Source organism: Wyeomyia smithii, chromosome 3, assembly GCF_029784165.1.
Source record: "Wyeomyia smithii strain HCP4-BCI-WySm-NY-G18 chromosome 3, ASM2978416v1, whole genome shotgun sequence".
NCBI classification, from domain to species: Eukaryota; Metazoa; Arthropoda; class Insecta; order Diptera; family Culicidae; genus Wyeomyia; species Wyeomyia smithii.
Genome location: NC_073696.1, coordinates 140785872 through 140808630, shown reverse-complemented (window position 1 = coordinate 140808630; position 22759 = coordinate 140785872). Strand labels below are relative to the sequence as shown.

At 39.6% G+C, this 22759-nt stretch overlaps 1 protein-coding gene across 1 annotated transcript in view; it reads right to left on the bottom strand.

Moving 5' to 3' along the window:
* Positions 1 to 4031: 4031 nt before the first annotated feature.
* Positions 4032 to 22759, bottom strand: part of LOC129728618 (sushi, von Willebrand factor type A, EGF and pentraxin domain-containing protein 1) — a 254461-nt gene continuing 235733 nt past the window's right edge. The window contains exon 12 of the mRNA XM_055687067.1: positions 4032 to 4201. Coding sequence (XP_055543042.1) covers positions 4032 to 4201 — 170 coding nt within the window. The remainder of the gene's footprint in view (positions 4202 to 22759) is intronic.

Here is a 22759-nt window from a genome sequence, read left to right as displayed (position 1 = left end):
TTGAAACCGCCTGGAAAAAACCTGAAATGGCCAAATACGACATAATATGATTCCCAAAATCGGAGTGATGACTAGAAGTCGGAAATCAACCCCAAACACCGTTTCGAAATTCAAGATGGTGTAATCTCCGGATTTCAGTAAATAGGAAAAAATGGTCAAATACCATCAAGTATAGGTATTTTCAGAACGAAAATGATGCACAAAGTTCAGAAATCCTCTTTATATGCCATTTTGAAATTCACAATGGCGACTTCCGCTTTTCATGAAACTGCCTAGAATGCTCAAATTCATTCTAATATGAATTTTGCCGTAATCTTTTTTATTCCAATGTGGCATATTCCGGCTGCGGTAAAAATGCCAAAAATATTGATTTCAGAATCGAGATAATGTCCGGAAACCGGAGAACAAATTCAGACGCCATTTTGAAATTCAAGGAGGTGACTTCCGGTTTTCAAAAAACAGCCCTAATGGCCGAATACCATCGAATATGGGTATTTCTGGAACCAAAACTGTGTCCAGAGACCGAAAATCAAATACAGACGTCATTTTGAAATCTAATATGGCGACTTACGGTTTCTGGAAATGATCAAATACAACCCAATATGTCCATTTCTGTGATCGAGATGATGAACATAAACCAAAAATCGTTCCCAGATGTCAATTTGAAATCTGAACTGGCAACTTCCGGTTGCTGGAAAACAGCCAAAAATAGTCATTCCAGAACCGAGATGATGCATCGTACCTTGGGACCAGCTGGGAGACCGTCTAAGTATTTATTGTGTAAGACTTGGTAAAAAAACCTCCGCCCACCGAAAGATTCGGAATGACCGTCAAAGAGAACAAATTTAAATACTGCTCATATTTTTCTTCTTGGTGGTTTACTTTACGCAGATTTTTTACCTAACGCGGCTTTTTTACACGGATTTTTGAGTTAAAGCGGTTTTTACGCAGATTTTCGAATTAACGCAGTTTTTAACGCAGATTTTCGAATTGTCGTTTACCATGTATAGGAGCGGGGGAACTAATAGAAATGGTCCTTTTCTCGAGACGAAATTTTCCTTTGCAAACTTCGAAACAGGTTCCAGATTTAAGGCCACGGTATTCGGTAAGCCACGTCAAAATGGCCTTGTTTCCGTATAGAACAGCAAATTTTCGTAACAAATCTGACCAACGACATGAATATACATTCGGACTTAATGAGTAATATTGTTTCAAATATTTAATGAATAGCATCGACATGTAATCAAAAATTTGAGTTCAGATAACCAATCAAAAATTCAACCGACAAAATGCAGATTTTGAAATCCTGAAGAACGAAAAGATAATTGATAAAGATCTCTATCCGTGAGCAGATAATCATGAGTCTTATACATCCGAAGCACTTGGTTAGACTTTCGAACTCAATTATTAGTTGGGTTTGTTATGTTTTAAAGCAGGCCTGTCCAACCTTTATGACGCGCGGGCCAAATTTCACGATTCACAACAGCAGTTGGGCCAAACTTTAGAAAACTTTCAAATTTCAGCTGACTATGATGCTGGTTAGCTTTGATTTTGATATAGAAGCAGTCCGTTTTAAATTTAATAACCAAGGGTGATATCAGTTGAAGCTTACCATAATAAAAGTAAACTTACAAGCGACAACTATAACAAATAAAGAAAACAAACAATGACTTTTTGAAATTTTCCCTTTGGTAAAACAGGATTTATATTTATTGTTGTCAGGTTTAAAATAACATGAGTCTAAATTCTCGTCTGATACTGATGAACTACGATTATTTTTTACTGCCTGCATTATTCAATCGTTCTTCATTTTTGAAATGTCATAACGGATTGATAGTTTCGACTTTCAATACACTAAAAGGAGGATGGCATTACTCGTGTAATTTAAAATTATGTAAAGGTGTTATTATTACAACAAATTCCTATCCGAATACATGAATACATGGGCCAGATGTAAAACGTGATTCAAAACTTAACGCGTGCCACGAGAAATGAAGCAGACGGCCGGATGCGGCCCGCGGGCCGTACGTTGGACAGCCCTGTTTTAAAGTGTTTATAGGCTCGAACTCCGTTTTGAGTGGAATTTATTTTTACCCGGAATCATCAAATTTGCTTCGAATCGGAAATTAGAAACTATTCAATAGGATTCAAGCTTAAGCATAGTTCTTTTGGGGTTTTCAGATCATCTAGGGGTAAGCATGTATAAAACGCCCCCCGGGGGCGTAACACCCCAGTGCATTTGCTCGGTAACTAACAAAAAATAAGATATGAGACTATTGGGAATCCGTAGCGGGTCATGGGACCAACCTTCTGTGCAAGTTTGATTATTGTCAGCTAGCAGCAAAAAATAAACAAAAATAAATTTTGATTAGAGCTGCTTCAGATCTAATTTCTTGCAGCGTTTCCGTAACGTTTTTTCACTAGTGTTATAAGTTTATTACATGGTATTTGCACTCATATATCTCAAATGAATCTAAAAGCACCTGTATCTAGTGAAGAAACGATAAAAAATGTATAATTTTCTTAAATATTTAATGCTTTCTGCTACATTAAAGCTCCGCTGTTTCATTTCGCGTGCTGAGCAGGTATATGATGCCACTGCATGGGGTATATTATACTGCATCTGTGGCGTTTTGCCCTGATGGAATGGAAAGCTTGCGATTTAATATAATTTTGTAATAAAATTATGGCGTTTTTGTGTAACAGTTATTACAAAACAAAATAATAGCAGTGCATTATCAGGGGGGCGGGGGGGTCGTATTATACCTGTTTACCCTACTTGACCAACTGGCTCAGGAGGCTGAAATTCTCATTGAAAAACCAAAAAAAAAACGAACTTCTTAAAATTGTTCATAAAAACCTAAATTAATTCACCTAGCGGTCAGACCCAGCCTTTCTCATTCTAATCTATTATTTGTAAAAAAAGATTTACATAAATGCTTCAATCCAAGAAAGGTATATTCACTCTTTGGGTTCTAAAATATTGATCTTGTAATTGAAGTATAAAATATGATATTTGACGTAATGTTAGTGCTTAAGAAATAGCGAAATAAAAGAAATGACTCTTAATTTCGAACAATTTAATTACTAGCGATACCGGGAACGTTCAAATAGTACGATATCACAATTAAAATTATGTTGAGGCTACATATATATTGATCAAAGCAGGTATAGTTTTAAATAGTCTTTGATTTTTTTTCTTTCCATAACTTTTAAACTATATATCAAATTGTTATGAAATTTGTTATTTGTAAGTTTGAGTGATGACTCGTTCGTATGACACTAGTTATGTTGAAATAAATCGTGTAATCTTTGAGATAATAGACTTTAGTTGTTTCAACAATTTAATAAATAACGGTTGCTTAAGTTCGATAATAATCAAATGAAATGGGAACGTATAGGACAGCCAAACTTTGAAACCACGTGTTCAATCATAATTCATCAGTGACCCTTAACTAGCTCGTTCATCTGATATCAATATTGTTCAAATCGGTTGTGTAGTTTCTGAGATAATGAAGTTTCGTGATTTTTACATTTTGATACATAACCTCTAAAAAAAATCCGATTACAATATGAGACAACAAGACCTTTCGTTTGCAATTAATTTCGGTCCAGCCTTCTCTGAGAAAAGTGAGTGATAATGAAAACACACACACACACACGCACACGCACACACACACATACAGAAAATGCTCAGCTCGCCGAAATGAGTAGAGTGATATACGCCATTCGGTCCCTTGGAGCACTTTTTCCAAAATAAACTATACGTAGAAAAAATAGATCAAATTGAAGTACTTGAAACAAAATTTCTAAATTTGTTTCACGATTCGATGAAAGGTTCAATTCAATATGAAATACCTACATTTTTAAAAACGAAATGTACCTTATCTCGAAGTTTGCCTGTAATAAGTATAGTTGCAACAATGATTGTAATTAAAATTATAAATAAAATGATAATTACAAAAAATAATAATACAATTTTAATTTTAATTATGATTTTTACTCAACTAAAATAAATATTAAAAATATACTCACTTGACGGCGTAAAGGGAGGCAAATATTCCTGTATCATCCTTTTGCCCGAATTGTACCCATAGTGCAAAAGTAAAACTATCGGGAGATCCAGTATAGAATGGTACCACTTGTGCAGCTGATGATTGTAGAGGGTTGGTGAAGTGTAAATCGTAATCCACTTGAATTGCTGAAATCATGTAATATTGATTATAACTTTTGAAGCTTTGATCGTATTTTTTTGTGCATGATATGTATTTCATTGAGATATGAGTAAATTCATGCCAAACGACATGAAAATGCTGTAAAACGCAGTGAATCGAAACAGCGGGGTGAATAGAAACAAAACTTCTGAGCGCAAGCAGAGCAGCGCAACATAGAAAAACTGTCCCTTCATTTAGCGACCACGAAAAACTGTCCCTTCGTTAAGCTACCACGAAATATGGAATCAATTTCCTCAGTTACCATCAGAACCTTAACCAAGCTATTAGCCAAAAACTTGACAAAAGTATGGTTCATTTGCTGCATGAATTGACAAAGACATTCACAAACCGACAGAAACGATCCAAGATTCCGGTTCTACCAGTATAAAATGTTACAGGACACCTTGTCAGGACGAGGTACAAAAAAATCCTGAAATGGTAGAAAAACCTAGCCCTGAACTCTTGATCCTTCCGGTACCAACTCTGTTAGGAGATATCCGTACATTAGGATGACGTACAAGAAATAATAAACCGATCATTTCTGCTATTTAAATACTTTTAAACGTTTTTTTGCATCTCACTTCCATAAAGATGATGCAATTATTTTTTTTTCACAATAAAAATCGAGTTTTTCATCAGAATAAAATAAACGCTGTCGGTCGTTGAGTGTTTCTATTCACCCCATTGCAGGGCGAATAGAAACATGTAACATTTTTAGTAGTGGATATTTGCATTAAATGAAACAATTAAAACGTGTGTGTATACCACGGTGGGTAAAATTATTCGATTTGCCAGAACGTTTTTATGGTTCTACAGGGGCCCGAAACAATCCTGAACCTACCGGAAGTGGATTGATCGATAGCTCTTTAGGCAGAAACATGTGAAAAAGGAGGTTTTCTTATACTAATTTTCGGACAAATTTGATATGTAATGCACCAGGCACGAGCAATTCATATCCGGCAGATTTAGCATTGTCTGGGGGCCCAAATTGAACCAAAAAAAAAAAAAACTTTGACCTGACTCTGTGCTGTCAAGTTTTCATTTTTCCATGTTGCGATTACCCACCTTGGTGTAAATGTGAGTCTTTATGCATGTGTTTGTGTGTTTATGCGGGTGTGTTCGTATGTGTGTTAGTTCGTATGTGTGTTTGTGTGTGTCTATCTCATTGAAATTGCCGGTGGACAATAACTGACGTATGACCGATACACGATTAATAAAACTGAATCAACTACGTGGCAGAGTAGGAAGTAGTCGAGTTTTTACGCCAGGCTATGCGAACAATCTGCGAGAAAAATGCATGTTTATTCGCATAAACTGGCGAAGTGGTTTTTCTGGATCAATTATCACAGGCAGACTCGTAAAACCCATGCGGCCTCTATTCAAACATCAATCTTCATAGAATTGACAGACTGTTTTGTTGAAATTGTATTTTAATATAATTATTTGGAATAAAATAACAAAAACGCGTTCTTATCGCAATGATGGTGTTGGTTGTTACGTCAGTTATGTGAACAGGGGCAGTGAAGGCATCAGGTTTCAAGTTATTGTGCGTCTAAAATAGCAAAATTAGAAAGTAAATATAATATTTGACGTTATTTAGGTCCGAAAATGTTAGTTTAAATAGTTTTTTTTTGACACGTATCGTGCCGTGTCTTATGTTTTACTGAGCCAAATACAATGCTTATTATGTCTAAGTAAGCAGGAAGAAGAGGGAGGCACTTTTTTATTTCTCGCGGCCGACTACGAGCTAGTGGGGATTAAAGGTGAGAGGAGGGGAGTACAATTTTGACTTAAAACTATTTTAACACTTTGTTTTTCAACTGGTAGAGCAGTAATAGTGATGTGGCGCAATTTTAGTCTGAAGTGTTTGCGTAAACATAGATGTTGGTTCCGTTTTCGTGTCTCCAGCATAGTGGTATTCTGACAAGTAGACAAAATAATTTTAAATTTTAATGTCGGAATTTTTCAAAAAACAGTATAGCTGTGTCATGTACTGGAGATCACCGCTACCCAGAATGTCTCTAACGGGAACTTTCGGTTGTTTTCCTCGGGCCCGAAGCGAATCTATCAGCTTGGACCTAGCACCAGAGAATTCGGCACACGACCAAACAACATGCTCGATGTCTTGGTAGCCATCGCCACAACCTCAGTGATTACTGTCTATAAGCCCTATACGAAAGAGGTGCGTGTTTAACGTGTAGTGATTGGACATAAGTCTGGACATCACGCGAATGAAGTCTCGACCTACATCCAACCCCTTGAACCATGCTTTCGTCGATACCTTAGGAGAAATTGAATGTAGCCACCGTCCCAGTTCATCTGTATGCCATGATAATTGCCAAATTTTGAGCGTCCTCTGACGCAAAATACTGAAAAATTCATCATAAGCAATTGGTCTATCATAAATAGCGCCATCAATCGCACCCACCTTAGCTGAAGAGTCAACCTTTTCATTGCCCGGAATGGAACAATATGAAGGCACCCACGCTAAGGTAACCTGATAATTTCTATCTGTTAAAGCACTTAAAAACCGCCGTATTTTCCCCAGGAAATACGGGGAGTGCTTTACCGACTTCATCGATCGCAAAACCTCAATGGTACTGAGACTGTCTGTGAAGATGAAGTAGTGGTCAGTGGGTAGGGTTTCGGTGATCCCATGGGAGTACTGGATAGCAGCAAGTTCCGCGACGTACACGGAAGCAGGAGCATCGAGTTTGTAGGAGGCGGTAAAATTTTCGTGAAAAACACCGAAGTCAGTGGACTCATCTGAATTAGATCCGTCAGTGTAAAACATTTAATCACAACTAACATGTTTAAACTTATTGGAAAAAATCTTAGGGATCTATTGCGGTCGCAATTGATCCGGGATACCAATAATGTCTTCTTTCATGGTGGTGTCGAAGAATGTAGCATTATTAGAAGTACTTAAAATGCGACATTGGAGGAATCGTATGAAGAAGGATTAATATCTTGAGCCATATAGTCAAAATATAAAGTCATAAATCTGGACTGAGATTGAAGGTCGACCAACCTCTCGAAATTTTCAATTACTAATGGGTTAATAACTGTGCATCGAATTAGCAACCGGTAAGAGATTCCAAAAACGATGTTTCAACGGAAGAATACCCGCTAACACTTCAAGACTCATCGTATGGGTCGACTGCATGCAGCCCAAGGCAATACGCAAACAACGATATTGTATTCTCTCTAATTTTCTAATGTGCGTGTTTGCGACGGAGCGAAAGCAGAAACAGCCGTACTCAAGAACTGACAATATCGTTGTTTGGTATAACTTTAGAAGGTCTCCTGGGTGGGCACCTCACCAGGTTCCGGTAATCGTACGAAGAAAATTAATCCTCTGTTGGCATTTTTGTGTCAGATACCTAATATGACAAGCCTGAGTGATCGTTTTACCCTTTAGTAGGAGCTGCAGCTGAGCTGGGTCATGCTTCCTAGAAAAAACGACCAGCTCAGTTATCTCCGGAGAGAATTCGATACCCAGCTTAAGAGCCCATTCAGACAAATTGACTAAGGTAACTTGCAATGGTCCTTGCAGATCTTTAGCTTCGCTTCCAGTAATGGATACAACGCTATCGTCTGCAAGGTGCCGTAGCGTGCATGAATTTGCAGAACATTCATCGATGTCATTGACGTAAAAATTATATAAGAGAGGCTTAAACATGAGCCCTGGGGAAGACCCATGTAACTAATTCGGGAATGTCGAATCACAATGTGAGAAATACATATGCTTGTCTGACAACAAATTGAGCAAAAAATTATTCAAATTTGGTGAAAGTCCCTGCAAATGAAGTTTCTCGGTTAAAACTTCTACAGAGACACAGTCAAAAGCTCCCTTAATGCAGGGCCGGCGGTTGATGTGGGTAGTATGGGTCCACTCGGAAAATATCCCTGTGGGTACTTACCCACACTAAATTATCGGATAAAACCAAGAAAAATGTAATGTTTTCTATGTTCGAAATTTAGCTGAGCGAGAGTTTAGAAAGCTAGAGATTTCATGCATTTCTCAGCGATTTGCTATCAAAGAAAATTTCGATTGTGTCTTTTTTTCATTGGTCAAAAAGCGAGACCTTCACTACTGTAAATGAAGCCTTACCAGAAGTCCGATTAGGCCGGATACGCCCGTTTCGGCATCTACAAAATATTAGCACTATTGGACAACAATCAAAGCATCGAAAGAAAGCCGGGATCCGAACAGCCGACGACCCTGAGCGATAAGAAGCTCCAAAAGATGCTGAGAGGAAGGCCGAGGGAAAAATGACTACATCGCTGCGTGCGCTTGGTTGTGAGGTTAGTGCCACCGTTCAAACTGTGAAAACTACCTGACAAACATGAATGGCAACGACTGGCACTTCGTATTTTACGATGGAAATGAGCTCCGAGGTGAAGATCATTTGACACACCACGTTCCCTAAGAAGGTGCTGCTGTGGCTGACAATCAGCAAGAAGGGGATGTCACAACTGCTCTTCGTTCGCTCCGGACTGGCTGTGAACATGGAAATTTATAGTAAGAAGTGCCGGCCGGAAGTTGCGTCGTTCATCAAGAAATATCATAAGGGCGGAAACGCAGTGTACTGGCTGGATCTGCTATCGACCCACTACTCGAAGCAATCGTTAAAGGAGATGGAACGTTCTATAGCTGCGCCCTCTTGAGAATTTCTGGGCAGAACTGAAGCGTAAGATCAACTCCAACAATTTCGTAGCGAATATTGTTAAATAAAACGAAGGAAGAACTCAAAAACTTTCCTACACACATGTTTTCGTCCACAATGAACCACCCTTACTACCCACTCGAGAAAATAGTGAGACGCCGGCCCTGCCTTAATGACCAAGAATGCAGAAGCCATTTGCTCTTTTCGAGCAAAGGCGAGTTGAATTTCAGTAAAAAGCAACGCTAGGCAATCGTTCGTTCCTTTGCCCCGGCGGAAGCCAAATTGAGTATCTGAAAGTAAGCCATTTGTTTCGACCCATTTGTCTAACCGTAAGAGGATTATTTTCTTCATTATTCTCCGGAGGCAAGATAGCATAGCAATCGGCCTATAACCCTTTCCGACCGAGCCCACACAATTGTGTAGGTAAAACATGACGGATAACCAAACCTGAATCGAAGCAATTCCTATATAAAAAACACTTGCTTGCTCTGGTTTTTTTTTCGTACACGCAAAACTTTTCCTTATTACTTTAGAAGTAATAGCGCAAAATTGCCTTTTGGGTGACATATCCATTACTTAAAAGGTAATAAAATTCCTCCCCAGTCAAGTAACAACACATACTGTCATATATTTGTCACGTGTTACGGGAGTACGACTATCTAATAATGGTCGTTTCAACCACATGCAAAATTTTTTCTGTCGAAAAATGCTCCCTTTCCGTCCCAAGTCAAAAAAAAAAAAATCACACACAGTCGCATATGTTGCACATGTTAGGCCTCTGCTAGGCTGAATAACAACGCGAGCGATCGGGCGAGATTCTTGCCGTAGGTTAATAAACAGCCGTAAGTAGAGCTGTTCGTTAACCTACGGCAAAAATCTCGCCCCATCGCTCGTGTTGGCGGTCAGCCTGGCAGAGGACTTAAAAGTTTCTTCAATCTACAATTCATCCGGTGTGCGTGTATTCATACGACCTCAGAACAAGTCCAACAAGCATCTTTTGGCAGAAACGGGTAGATTCTTCAACAGGTTGTATTTGATTCTATCCAACCCTGGAGCTTTATTGTTGCACGAAAGGAGGGCCATTGAAAATTCCAACATCGGGAATGGAGGCTCTCCCGTGGGTAGTAGAAACGCGTCGCGAAAAGTTTTCTGTTCCGGTACAGAGTCCGGACAGACATTTTTGGCAAAGTCGAATATCCAGCGGCCTGAATACTCCTCGCTTTCATTAGAAACGTTACGATTCCGCATGCGTCTGGCCGTGTCCCAAAGAGTGCTCATCGCTGTTTCCCTCAACAACGCGTTTACAAACCGACTCCAGTAACCGCGTTTTTTCGCTATAATTAAACTCGTCATCTGCCTATCCAGTACATCCTACTTTCAGAGCAGATAAAGAGTATCGTGTTTTCGGAAGGCCAAATACACCGAGGACCTTTGCGCGTATAGTTCAGAGCTCTCTTTGTCCCACCACTTGATTGGAGGACGCTGTCTAATCGTTACCCCGGGTATCGGTTTCGTATGAGCTTGAGTCGCGGCGTCGATGATCAAGCCAGAAAGGAACGCGTATTCTTCCTCCGGAGGAAGTTCCTGTTCGGACTCGATGGTATCCGCTATGATAGTCCCATAACGCTTCCAATCAATATTACCTGTGAGGTCGTATGAAATATTGATCGGATCTGAGGGTATGGAACCATTAGCAATTGAGATAACGATTGGTTGATGATCACTACCGTGGGGATCATTGATTACTTTCCACCGGCAATCTAACGCTAGTGAGGTCGAGCAGAGGGATAGGTCAAGCATGCTTTCACGGGCTGGAGGATTAGGTACGCGTGTCGCTTCCCCAGTATTTAAAAGCGTCATGTTGAAGTCGTCGATCAAGTTACAAATCACAGAATATCGGTTGCCGTCGTATAGCGACCCCCATTGCAAACAGTGAGAGTTGAAATCTCCCAAAATCAAAAAAGGTGCGGGAAGCAATTCTGCTATGTCATAAAGTTGCCTCTGTTCAATCCGCACAGATGGAGAAATATATATCGAAGCAAGGCAAATGTCTTTTCCATTCACATTCGTTTGAATGGCAACGACTTCAATATTCGAGAGCGAGGGGAGGTCGATTCTGAAAAAGGAATAGCACTTTTTGATCCCTTAAAGTACCCCTCCACCGTGTGAGTTTCGGTCTCGCAAATTATGTTAAAATCGTGGAAATTGGGTTGGTCATTTAAATTAGGAAAAGTCTCACAGAGCGCAAACGCATCACAATTGCATGTGCTTGTCAAATGTGAAAATAGATCGAATTTGGGGATGATACTTCTGCAATTCCACTGTAATACAGTGATAAAATTCCTAATCTCTTTCGATGTATTAGTCATCGAAAGATATGATAGCTGAAATGAGGGGCCAAGTTGCTGCTAGTTGCTTTAAGGGGTTATATACCTTTTTAGTTTTCAAAAAACCTAAAAATTTTTTATTGTATTATCTTCAAATACAGCATCTTGAGAACATTTTCACAAATTTTCATAAAGTTTGAGCAATAGGAAGAAAGTTAGAGCGATTTGCAGCGCGCCTCGCCACGGCCGCATAAGCTAAACTAGAAACTTTACACGCGATTATCTCGGAATAGTGTTTTCCGAAAAATGACTTTGCCGTGATCCTGATTGCGGGAAAACTACTGAACCGATTTCCTTCATCTTTTTTTTTTAAATTTTCGTTATTAAATTCGCCGGTCCTTGAACGATCGCTTTTTGAAACATACAGTTACATTTTGCCGCAAAAAAATTTTTATTGCAAATTTTAGCGCTCAAAACGTACATTTTTTGGGAAAAACGTTCCCGTTTGCACTGAAAACAAAATACTCATAAAAGCGATCGTTCAAGCACCCGGCACACTTCTAAACTAATGAAATAATATGAATTTTTTGATTTCGGTTGATCCGCTGAGGATCACTGCAAGCCTCTGCAAAAAATAGCGTTTCGAGGAAACGGCCATTACTCCAGTAATAATTGGTATATCTCAAATGTTCAGAATGGATAAATCTACCTTTGGATCAAAATGATATTTTCCATGAACCAACTAGACTCTAAGCTCTTTCAAACGCTTTAAGAACAATCGAGCCGATGCTGAGAAAACCGTGATATATTTATTTATTTATTTATCAGTAACTACCAACAGACATAAATAGTTAGTCCTAATGGTCAATATTGAAAACACTACGAAACAGAGAAATTAATTTTGAGCGTAAAACTCGATGCGATAGATGAAAATCAAAGGCAGATGAAACTCGGTTGAAAGCTCGCTGAATACCAGTGATGACACCGTTAGCACTGTAGTTAGTGCGGCGGAAAGGTAGTGGCAGCGCAGATGACCTCCGCAGGTTTCTAGATGGCGCGTTTAGGTTGGTCAAGCAGAGAATGGCTGGGCAATCGATCCGGGATGTCAAAACGTCCGACACTACCATGGCGCGTGCTGTTTCTCGATGAAGCTGGAGAGTATCGAGCTGGAGAAGCTGGCAGCGGTCCTAATATCGGGTATTGCGCATGGACTGTCGCCAGGGGAGCGTTCTAAGTGCGTAACGTACGAACCGGCGCTGGATGCTTTCGATGCGATGAATTGTGTTGTTGTAGTGAGGAATCCAGACAGTAGAGCAAAATTCTAGCGAGGACCGAACAAGCGAGCAGTAGAGTGTCGTTAAACATTGTATATTTCTAAAGTCCCGCGTCAAGCGACAAATCACACCCAGTTGCCTAGAGGCTTTAGCAACAATGAACGATATATGTTGCTTGAAGGTGAGTTTGGAATCAAGGAGGACTCCAAGATCCTTGACGTGTTCGACTCTCTGTATTGGAGACCCATTCAATGTGTAATCGAAATGTAGTGGGCGGTGCTTTCTGGTAAACGTTATCACAGAGCATTTGTCGGGATTTAGTATAATGCAATTCAACTTACACCAGCGTGCAAATAAGTTGAGCTGTTGTTGAAGATGAGTGGCGTCTTCGACGTTTTTGATTTCATTAAACAGTTTCAAGTCATCAGCGAAGGCAGGGCTGACATTTTAGCGACATTTTAGCGAGTGATGTACGTCATTGAAATACAACAAAAAACTTTTTGAAACATACAGTTACATTTTGCCGCAAAAAAAAATTTTAATGCAAATTTTAGCGCTCAAAACGTACATTTTTTGGGAAAAACGTTCCCGTCTGCACTGAAAACAAAATACTCATAAAAGCGATCGTTCAAGCACCCGGCACACTTCTAAACTAATGAAATAATATGAATTTTTTGATTTCGGTTGATCCGCTGAGGATCACTGCAAGCCTCTGCAAAAAATAGCGTTTCGAGGAAACGGCCATTACTCCAGTAATAATTGGTATATCTCAAAATCAAACGTATTTTTGTTGTTGTTGATAAACTGTACTTTCAGAAAAATACCCCTTTGATGCAATGAAAATGGTGCTATGCACTTAAAAATAGATTCAAACTTCCCTCATTTCTCTCGACCAAAAAGGTATATAACCTCTTAAGAAGGTTTTCATTGCAGGGAGAATGGCAAGAAGAATGTTTTTAAGGGGATAACATAACAGATGTTGAATGTTTTGAATATCCAGTCCACAATATCAGAGAAATTTATGAACCCTGTTTCTTTTTTATCCTCTGATCGAAAAATGGGTGCACGAGGGGTTTTTGGTGCCCCGGGAAGCGTTGGATACTCCTGGTTTGATTTGAAATTAAAACCGGGAGGTACTTGCTTCGGCTTTTCTTCACCGCTTCCTTTGTATGTTGATTTATTGGTCATTCCGCTAGGGGTTATCCTACGACCTTTGCGTGAAAGATTAGGAGAGTTGAGCATTCTCCTCTTCCTAGATACTTCTGGCAAGGCATAAAAACACTCTTCGCCGGGATCGTCGGATGTCCCCTCATCAGTTGACAGAAAGGAAAATATGTTTTCTGATAAGGGTGGCTCAGCCCTCTTAAGCATTACTGCAAAAAAGCACTTCGATCGTTCCTTGAGGGAACACTTAATTTTCTCCTCGCGCTGTTTAAAAAAAAGTTTATGCCGGGGGCCACCGCAATAAAGACACTTTTCAGTGTCCTCACTGCAAGCGGCCTCGACGTGATTCCGTCCGCATTTGCTGCAGCGTGCCTTGTTGCAGCAGTAGGTGGCTGTATGACCCAACTGCTTGCAACTGTGGCAGTGCATAACCCGCGGCACAAACAGGCGTACAGGTAGACGAACCCTGTCCAAACGGATGTAGTTCGGCAGTGCGGATCCGGCAAATGTCACTCGAAAGGACTCCAAAGGAAAGAATTTCTTCGATGGATACTGAATGCAATTGCTTACAATCCAGTACCTTTACACTTTGCATCAGGGGGTTCTTAAAACAGCCAACTCCGTAACGCAAAATGTCTTCGACAGTGAGATTCCCTTCGGTAACCACACCGTCGATTTCTACATCCTTGGCAGGGATGTACACGCAATACTCTCTCGTGAAGAGCTCGTGGCAGGCAACTGCATTTGCTTGCTTCAAGCTATTCACTACAACTCGCAGTTTGTTCGGTCTCACTTTCGTAATTTCAGTGACGGCCGAAAAATCTTTTGCCAGGTCCTTGCCGATTTGCAAAATGTTCAATGGCTTTTTAATAAGCCTGAAAAAAAAAACAACGTAAGGACCGCCAGCGGCATCTGGGTAAGCTTTTACCCGTACCGGGACCTTCGGTACTGGACTAGGAACAGGGGAAGGTAAAGGGGAAGGTAGAGGAGAACTGAAGGGGGAGATATCAATCTCTTCCCCATTTGGACCAACATACAGGAATAATCCCACTTGCATGTTGTCTATATTTCGCGGGAGCGTTTCGTTCTACCGCGCGCAAGCGATAAATTACGGGGAACTTTTTTCGGCTGCTGGATGATATGGATGATGTGACACCGAATCAAAAAAAATCACGTGGCCGTCTGTGCACAATACACAGCCTGCGACACTGCTGTAAACGGCAGGCGGTGGCGCGGGAAATTCACTCCGGCTGCTGGATGTACAAACTATCGCAGCGTCGGGACCAAAAACACAAGCAACACACGCGTCGTCGAACAATGCGTATTGTTCTGAATCGTACGATAGATCTGTACGGAGCGATGTTTGTTTGCTTCCTATTGCAACGAAAGCAGAGAAGCGAATGATGAATAAAATTTTGATCCGAAAATGTTGAATTGCAATAAAAATAAATTCGTTATTTTAGTTAAATGTTCAGAATGGATAAATCTACCTTTGGATCAAAATGATATTTTCCATGAACCAACTAGACTCTAAGCTCTTTCAAACGCTTTAAGAACAATCGAGCCGATGCTGAGAAAACCGAGATATATTTATTTATTTATTTATAAGTAACTACCAACAGACATAAATAGCTAGTCCTAATGGTCAATATTGAAAACACTACGAAACAGAGAAATAAATTTTGAGCGTAAAACTCGATGCGATAGATGAAAATCAAAGGCAGATGAAACTCGGTTGAAAGCTCGCTGAATACCAGTGATGACACCGTTAGCACTGTAGTTAGTGCGGCGGAAAGGTAGTGGCAGCGCAGACGACCTCCGCAGGTTTCTAGATGGCGCGTTTAGGTTGGTCAAGCGGAGAATGGCTGGGCAATCGTCCGACACTACCATGGCGCGTGCTGTTTCTCGATGAAGCTGGAGAGTATCGAGCTGGAGAAGCTGGCAGCGGTCCTTATATCGGGTATTGCGCATGGACTGTCGCCAGGGGAGCGTTCTAAGTGCATAACGTACGAACCGGCGCTGGATGCTTTCGATGCGATGAATTGTGTTGTTGTAGTGAGGAATCCAGACAGTAGAGCAAAATTCTAGCGAGGACCGAACAAGCGAGCAGTAGAGTGTCGTTAAACATTGTATATTTCTAAAGTCCCGCGTCAAGCGACAAATCACACCCAGTTGCCTAGAGGCTTTAGCAACAATGAACGATATATGTTGCTTGAAGGTGAGTTTGGAATCAAGGAGGACTCCAAGATCCTTGACGTGTTCGACTCTCTGTATTGGAGACCCATTCAATGTGTAATCGAAATGTAGTGGGCGGTGCTTTCTGGTAAACGTTATCACAGAGCATTTGTCGGGATTTAGTATAATGCAATTCAACTTACACCAGCGTGCAAATAAGTTGAGCTGTTGTTGAAGATGAGTGGCGTCTTCGACGTTTTTGATTTCATTAAACAGTTTCAAGTCTTCAGCGAAGGCAGGGCTGACATTTTAGCGACATTTTAGCGAGTGATGTACGTCATTGAAATACAACAAAAACACCAGCGGGCACCTTGGGCAATCCCGGAAGTAGCAACAAATGATTCCGATATTCCGATATGGGTCGTAAGAATAAAAGTAAACACACATACACCTACTTCCGCACACATACACACCCTATCCTATTTTCGAAATAGGATTGTTTGGTACCTATAGCTTCAGAGATGTGAGCACTAATTGAAAAAAATATCTTTGGGGCAAAATTAAGTTGTTTCTTGTCCAAAATAAATTTATAAGTGGTGTGTGGAAAACCACACACCAGGGTAAACAACGTAAGTTTTTTTTAGGGTGCGATGAAGGTTAAATAATAACGATGCTATATTTACTGAACGAGCGAAACCTACTCTGAATCGCAATGTGCTTGAATAGAACCGGGCGGGTAGTCTTCGAATAAATGATTTGGTACACCTCGGAAGTCATAACACACCGAAAACCCCGGGCCGAAGACATGTTTACACCGGAGCATTATGAACGACATCTCTATTCTCTCTTACCGACACAGACACGCCGGGACACGGAGTTTCGCGCTGATTTTCTTTTACTTCTCGAATAAATAAGCTAAGACACCTACTGAGAATAAAAGCTGGCGAAGTTTCATGCATTCATAGCTCGGAAATTTATAAAAATGCAAATATGCATATCGAACAAGACAGAGTTCTAAGTTGAATTATGAAATGCCAAAACAATCGCAATCAAGAGTTATTTACCATGCTGACCGACAAGATTTCAACGTGATTGAATAAAATTGTTTCAACATTTATTAAAAAGCTCGAAAAATCATAAAACAAGTACTAAGCAAAAAACTAAGCAAAATGTCCGAAGTCGTCCGGTCATAACGCGAACGATAGATTTCTAAATTGCTATGCTTCCAATTCCATCAATGCCAGCGTGCACAAAAATTGAAAACATTTCACCTATTGGGGCAATTGGGGCAAGCTACAAAAAAAACTAAACTTGAAAACTCGCTTGGGGGCAACAAAATTTATTTAAAAGCTAAAGAAGTCATAAAAAAATTAAAAGTATAATTCTGCCGCGCATAGTGAGTCCGACCCATTCGCTAGATAATGTCAATGGTAGCTAGCTAAATATGTATAGTTTCATAACAATTATCGCGTAATTTTTCAAAAGGACCTATCTAACATTGAGAGACTCTCTTTGTTTACTTTCTCTTTAATCAATAACTATGTTATATTTTCCATATTTCATAACACTCAATGCATAGTAAGCAATACAGTATTACAATCTCTCGATTAAGGGGAAGAACGCTTGGAAAAGCTGCGTCAGGACTTAACTTGAACCGCTTAAGAAAGTGTAACACGCATATCGAATAGTATATATTGTTATATAATATAAAATAACACCATATACTTTCAGATGCTATTTCAGTGTTTGTGATATATGTTTTGAACTGTTTTACCGCGCATGTCAAGTCGGTCTCGTTAGTATTTTGAGCAAGCCGAGAAAAATTCGATTTAATGTATGATTTAATACCATTGCTTATTACGATATGGGAAAATATGTTCGGATACTTTCTCGAAGTTTTCAAAACAAAGTTGTTGAATTCATCAATTCTCGCGTAATTTTTCAAAGGGACCTAAGTAACAATGACAGATTCTCTCCTCTCTCACTTTGTTTCGTTAATTACGTCGTCATTATATATATTTTCTGAGCTTTCTTTTCCCTTAATCGAAAGATAGTAATACTATCTTGCTTACTATGCATTGAGTGTTATGAAATATGGAAAAAATAACATAATTATTGAGCAAAGAGAAAGTAAACAAAGAGAGTCTCTCAATGTTAGATAGGTCGCTTTGAAAAATTACGCGAGAATTGTTACAATCAGAGTTGCCAATGTTCCAGTTTAAACTGGATTCCTCCAGTTTTTTTCAAGTGATCCAGTCAGTTTATTCCCAAAATCTTCCAGTTTTGCCAGATATTTGCCAGTTTTAACCAGTTTTTTAATCACCCAAGCTCCGATTGGTTTTCGGAAATATTTTTAAAACGTAAATTTTGTAGATTTATGAATTATGTTGACAATTTTTAACAGCATTTTCAGCAGTCTATCTTCTCGCACGAAACACGGCCAAATTAAAAACTGCATGACATGGTTGAGATGAAAACAAATAAATAGATTTTACTAAATTTGAAAAAATCAAATTGAGCGTCTTAGTAGAGTGGTTTAAGAATTCAGAAGAAAGAATTATAAGTTTCCGTTAGACTCTACTAGAAATCTATCTATATTTCTAGTAGAGTCTAACGGAAACATATAATTCTTTCTTCTGATTTCTTAGATTTTACTAGACCATGCAAAAAAATCTTTTATTTATTTGCTGTTGCGTAGCAGTTAAAAATTGTTGGATGAATTAGATACCAAAACATAGCGAAGTCAGAGATAATTGAAATTTAAACTTCACTGATGTAACGGAAGAAAATGTTGCGTCAATACTTTTGTTAAAGATAGTGCTTTTCATGCATGTTTGAAATATACTGCATGTGTATAAGTAGCCTCGTGGGATCACTAATACACCTGTAGCATGCATTGACTGTCAAATAGTTCTATCGCAACACGTGTGCTAAGAGTTTTTAGAAAAAAATATCCAGTTTTACTACTGTTTTCACAGTTCGCGGAAGTTTTCATTGAAAAAACTGAAATGTGAACTGAAAGAGCAAGTAAGTAAAAAACTTTTGTGGATATTGCTTTGAGATTCATTGTCATATGTACGAATACAGACGTGTTATCGATAAGCGTTTTTCGTTGTGGAGAAAAACGGTATTCAAAGTTTAATTGGATATTACAAAAATATATATCAAAATACCTCTGTGATTTTTTCACCACTCATCATTTATTTAGTATCCTTTAAACGCTAATAGTGGTTTCAGCTGCCTAAACTTGCCTATTTAACCGCTATTTACGTTTTTCTAGATGATATTTTACCATTTGAAAATGCAGTATGTTTTGAACAATGGCATTCAGCAGATCCATCGAAGCGAAAAGAACATTTGTTTAGTTTTTTATCTAGTCTTCATGACCTGAACAATTTTTCAGAAGACTTTGAAGCTGAACTTTTGAAATTCAGCAATTTTTATTGTTTGAAACTGGATAAGAAATGGATGAAATGCCATAGAACATACACAACAACAGAACTCTGGTGGGTTGTCTATGTCAGTCAAGCTTCCGTATATTACAAAAGCAAAAACCACTGATGTCTCACAATTTCGGAAGCATTAAGAGGAACACCTCTTAAACCTTTTGCTGATTGTTCGAACAAAACAAAAAAAAAGACGTGTTGAAAATCTTGTCGATTCAAACACTCCTGAAGAGCTATCGTTTGCCGCAAATCTGTCTCATAACTCGAGTGGCCATCAGGAAAAAATTATGACAGCGGCACAAGCACTAGCTTTATATATCGATTTGGACCTTTCAGAAAGAAAATATAATCTACTTCGGAGTACTTTGAACGAAATACATCCAAATATGCTTCCTAGTCTCTACACGTTGAAACAGGAGAAAAAGAAAATCATTCCGAAGGACATTTCTGCAACCGAGACGTCTGCTGAAGTTGACTTGCAAGAACTCATCAACTGCACTTCAGCTAGCATTGCAAATGATCTTCAACTTCAGGCAAACTCATATGTAAATGAGGTTTTGATGAGAGCTCAGGCCATAGTGCCTATAAGCAAAAATTTTTCGATAGCGTGACATTCAGATGAAAGTTTTCTATTTGTGGCTCTGGTTCCATTGAGAATGGTAGACACCAACACCAATGATATTCTTTGGTCAAATCCCCGACCAGGCTCAACATTTTTTTGTAGACCAGTCAAATTTATCTTCACTAAAGAAGATTCCCAAACTGCTCTGGACATAGAATCGGAAATTAAAGGAGAGATCAAAAGTCTGAGAACGTTCTCGGTAATCAACGACAACATTAGGATTGATATCGATTTCGAATTCTTCTTAACGATGATAGATGGAAAGGTATGCAATGTACTTTCTGGAAACAAAGCTTCTGCAAAATGTTTCATTTGTGGAGCTCTACCAAAGGAGATGAATACATCGAAAGCCGTTGAAAAACTTCCCAATACGGAAGCCTATAAGCTCGGCCTCTCATCGCTACACTGTTGGATCAAATGTTTCAAATGTTTAGTTCACATTGCATACAGGTTGGAATGAAACATATGGCTTGTGACGTTATTACATAATTTTATTCTAATTTCAACAGGTTGACAATCAAAACTTGGCAGGTAAAAACACCTGAGCATAAACATAAAGTTGAGTGTAGGAGACGAGAGCTGCAGGACAAGTTCAAATCAAAGATGGGCTCAATAATCGATAAGCCGAAGCCTGGTTACGGTTCAAGCAACGACGGAAATACCGCTCGAAAATTTTTTGCTGATCCGAAAACTAGTGCGGAAATATCGGGAATTTAGCTTGGACCTAATCATGAAATTTTCCACCATTCTCCGAGTAATATCATCAAGGCGTCAAATCGATATTACAAAATATCAGCAACTTTTTTTTTTTCCTCATATATCATTTATTTGACATGGCACAAATACAATTTAATGTTTAACGGCGCCAATTATATCTGGTGACTTAAAAACTAAAAGCAAATTTTTTATCCTCGCTGCCGACTAAGAGCTGAAATTCTAACTTAAAACTAGCATGAATTTTTCAATCATTGTTTTGTTGTTGAATGGTCGTCTGGTGCTCTTCGAATGGCCGATGTCATGAGCTGGGGCAGAGGTTTGTATTCTCGGGTCCTGGAGGTATTGTGCGGGGTCTAGTTGCTGGTTATGGTTCGTTGTTGTTGTTCGCTAGTGTTCAAGTGGCCATTTGGTATGTGCCGCTGAGCCAAAATATCACTGAAGGCCTCGGGTTTTCAGGTCGTGGCGAATTCGAGTGGGGTGCAGTTGCTGATTCCAAAATCTGTGCTTAAGGTTCAAACGTGTTCTTGTCGTTTTGTTGGGTGTAGACGGAGGGGAACGGGACTAGACTGGGGCATGGATGGACTTTAGGAAAACGTATATAAGGGTCATGTAGGGTATGTCACGGCTCGCCAAGACATCACGAACAGGTACAGCTGGCCGTCTACCTCCGGCCTCAGGGGAAGCTACAAGTTTAGACCTGGCGTCACGGTGGACAGGGCATGACCAAACAACGTGCTCTATGTCGTGATAACCTTCACCACAGGCACAGATACCACTTTCTCCGAGCCCAATACGACGGAGATGCGCATCAAATCTATAGTGATTGGACATAAGCCGAGACATCACGCAAATGAAATCTCGACCTACATCCAACCCCTTGAACCACGGATTCGTCGATACCTTGGGTATAATGGAATGTAACCACCTTCCCAGTTCCCCTCTGGTTCAAGAATTTTGCCAACTGATGATCGTATTCTGACGTACAAATGCAAAAAATTCATTAAAAGCAATTGGTCTTTCATAAATTTCACCGTTTGTTGCGCCCACCTTAGCCAAAGAGTCCGCTTTCTCATTGCCCGGTATCGAGCAGTGAGAAGGGACCCACACTAAGGTAATCTGAGAAGATTTTTCGGATAAAGCACTCAGATGTTCCCGTATTTTCCCCAGGAAATACGGAGAGTGCTTAACATCTTTCATCGATCGGAGAGCCTCAATGGAACTGAGACTGTCCGTAAAGATGAAATAATGGTCCTCGGGCATTTTTTCGATAATCGTAAACAGAGGCAGGATTATCGAGCTTATTGGAGACGGTTAAATTGTTATTGAAGATACCGAAGCCAGTGGACCCATCGATAAGTGATCCGTCAGTGTAGAACATATTGTCGCAGTTGATGTTTCGATATTTATTAGAAAAAATTTTGGGGATCTGCTGCACGCGTAAATGATCCGGGATTCCACGGGTTTCGTCTATCATGGATGTATCGAAAAACACAGTAGTATTAGAAGTATTCATTAAGTTGACACGATTTGGAATATTCGAAGAAGGATTGATATTTTGGGACATGTGATTGAAATACAATGTCATAAAACGGGTTTGAGAATTAAGTTCGATTAACCTTTCAAAATTTTCAATCACAGGACAGTTCAAGACCTCACATTTGATAAGAATACGAGAAAACAGGCTCCAAAAGCGGGTTTTCAAAGGTAAAACTCCAGCTAAGACCTCCAAACTCATCGTATGGGTCGATTGCATGCAACCTAAGGCGATACGCAAACAAATGTGTGTTTGCTGCGGAGCGGAAGCAGAAACACCCGTACTCAATAACAGACAATATCGTTGTTTGGTAAAGTCTTATAAGGTCTCCTGGATGGGCTCCCCACAATTGTCCGGTATTGTACGAAGAAAATTCACTCTTTGTTGACATTTTTTCATCAGATACCTCACGTGGCAACCCCAGGTGCCTTTAGAGTCGAACCAGATACCAAGATATTTGTGTACCAAAACCTGGGAAATCGTTTTACCCATTAATTGTATTCGAAGCTGAGCAGGTTCATGCTTCCTAGAAAAAACTACTATCTCAGTCTTCTCCGGAGAGAATTCGATACCTAGCTGTAAAGCCCAAGCAGACGAATTGTCCAAGGTATCTTGC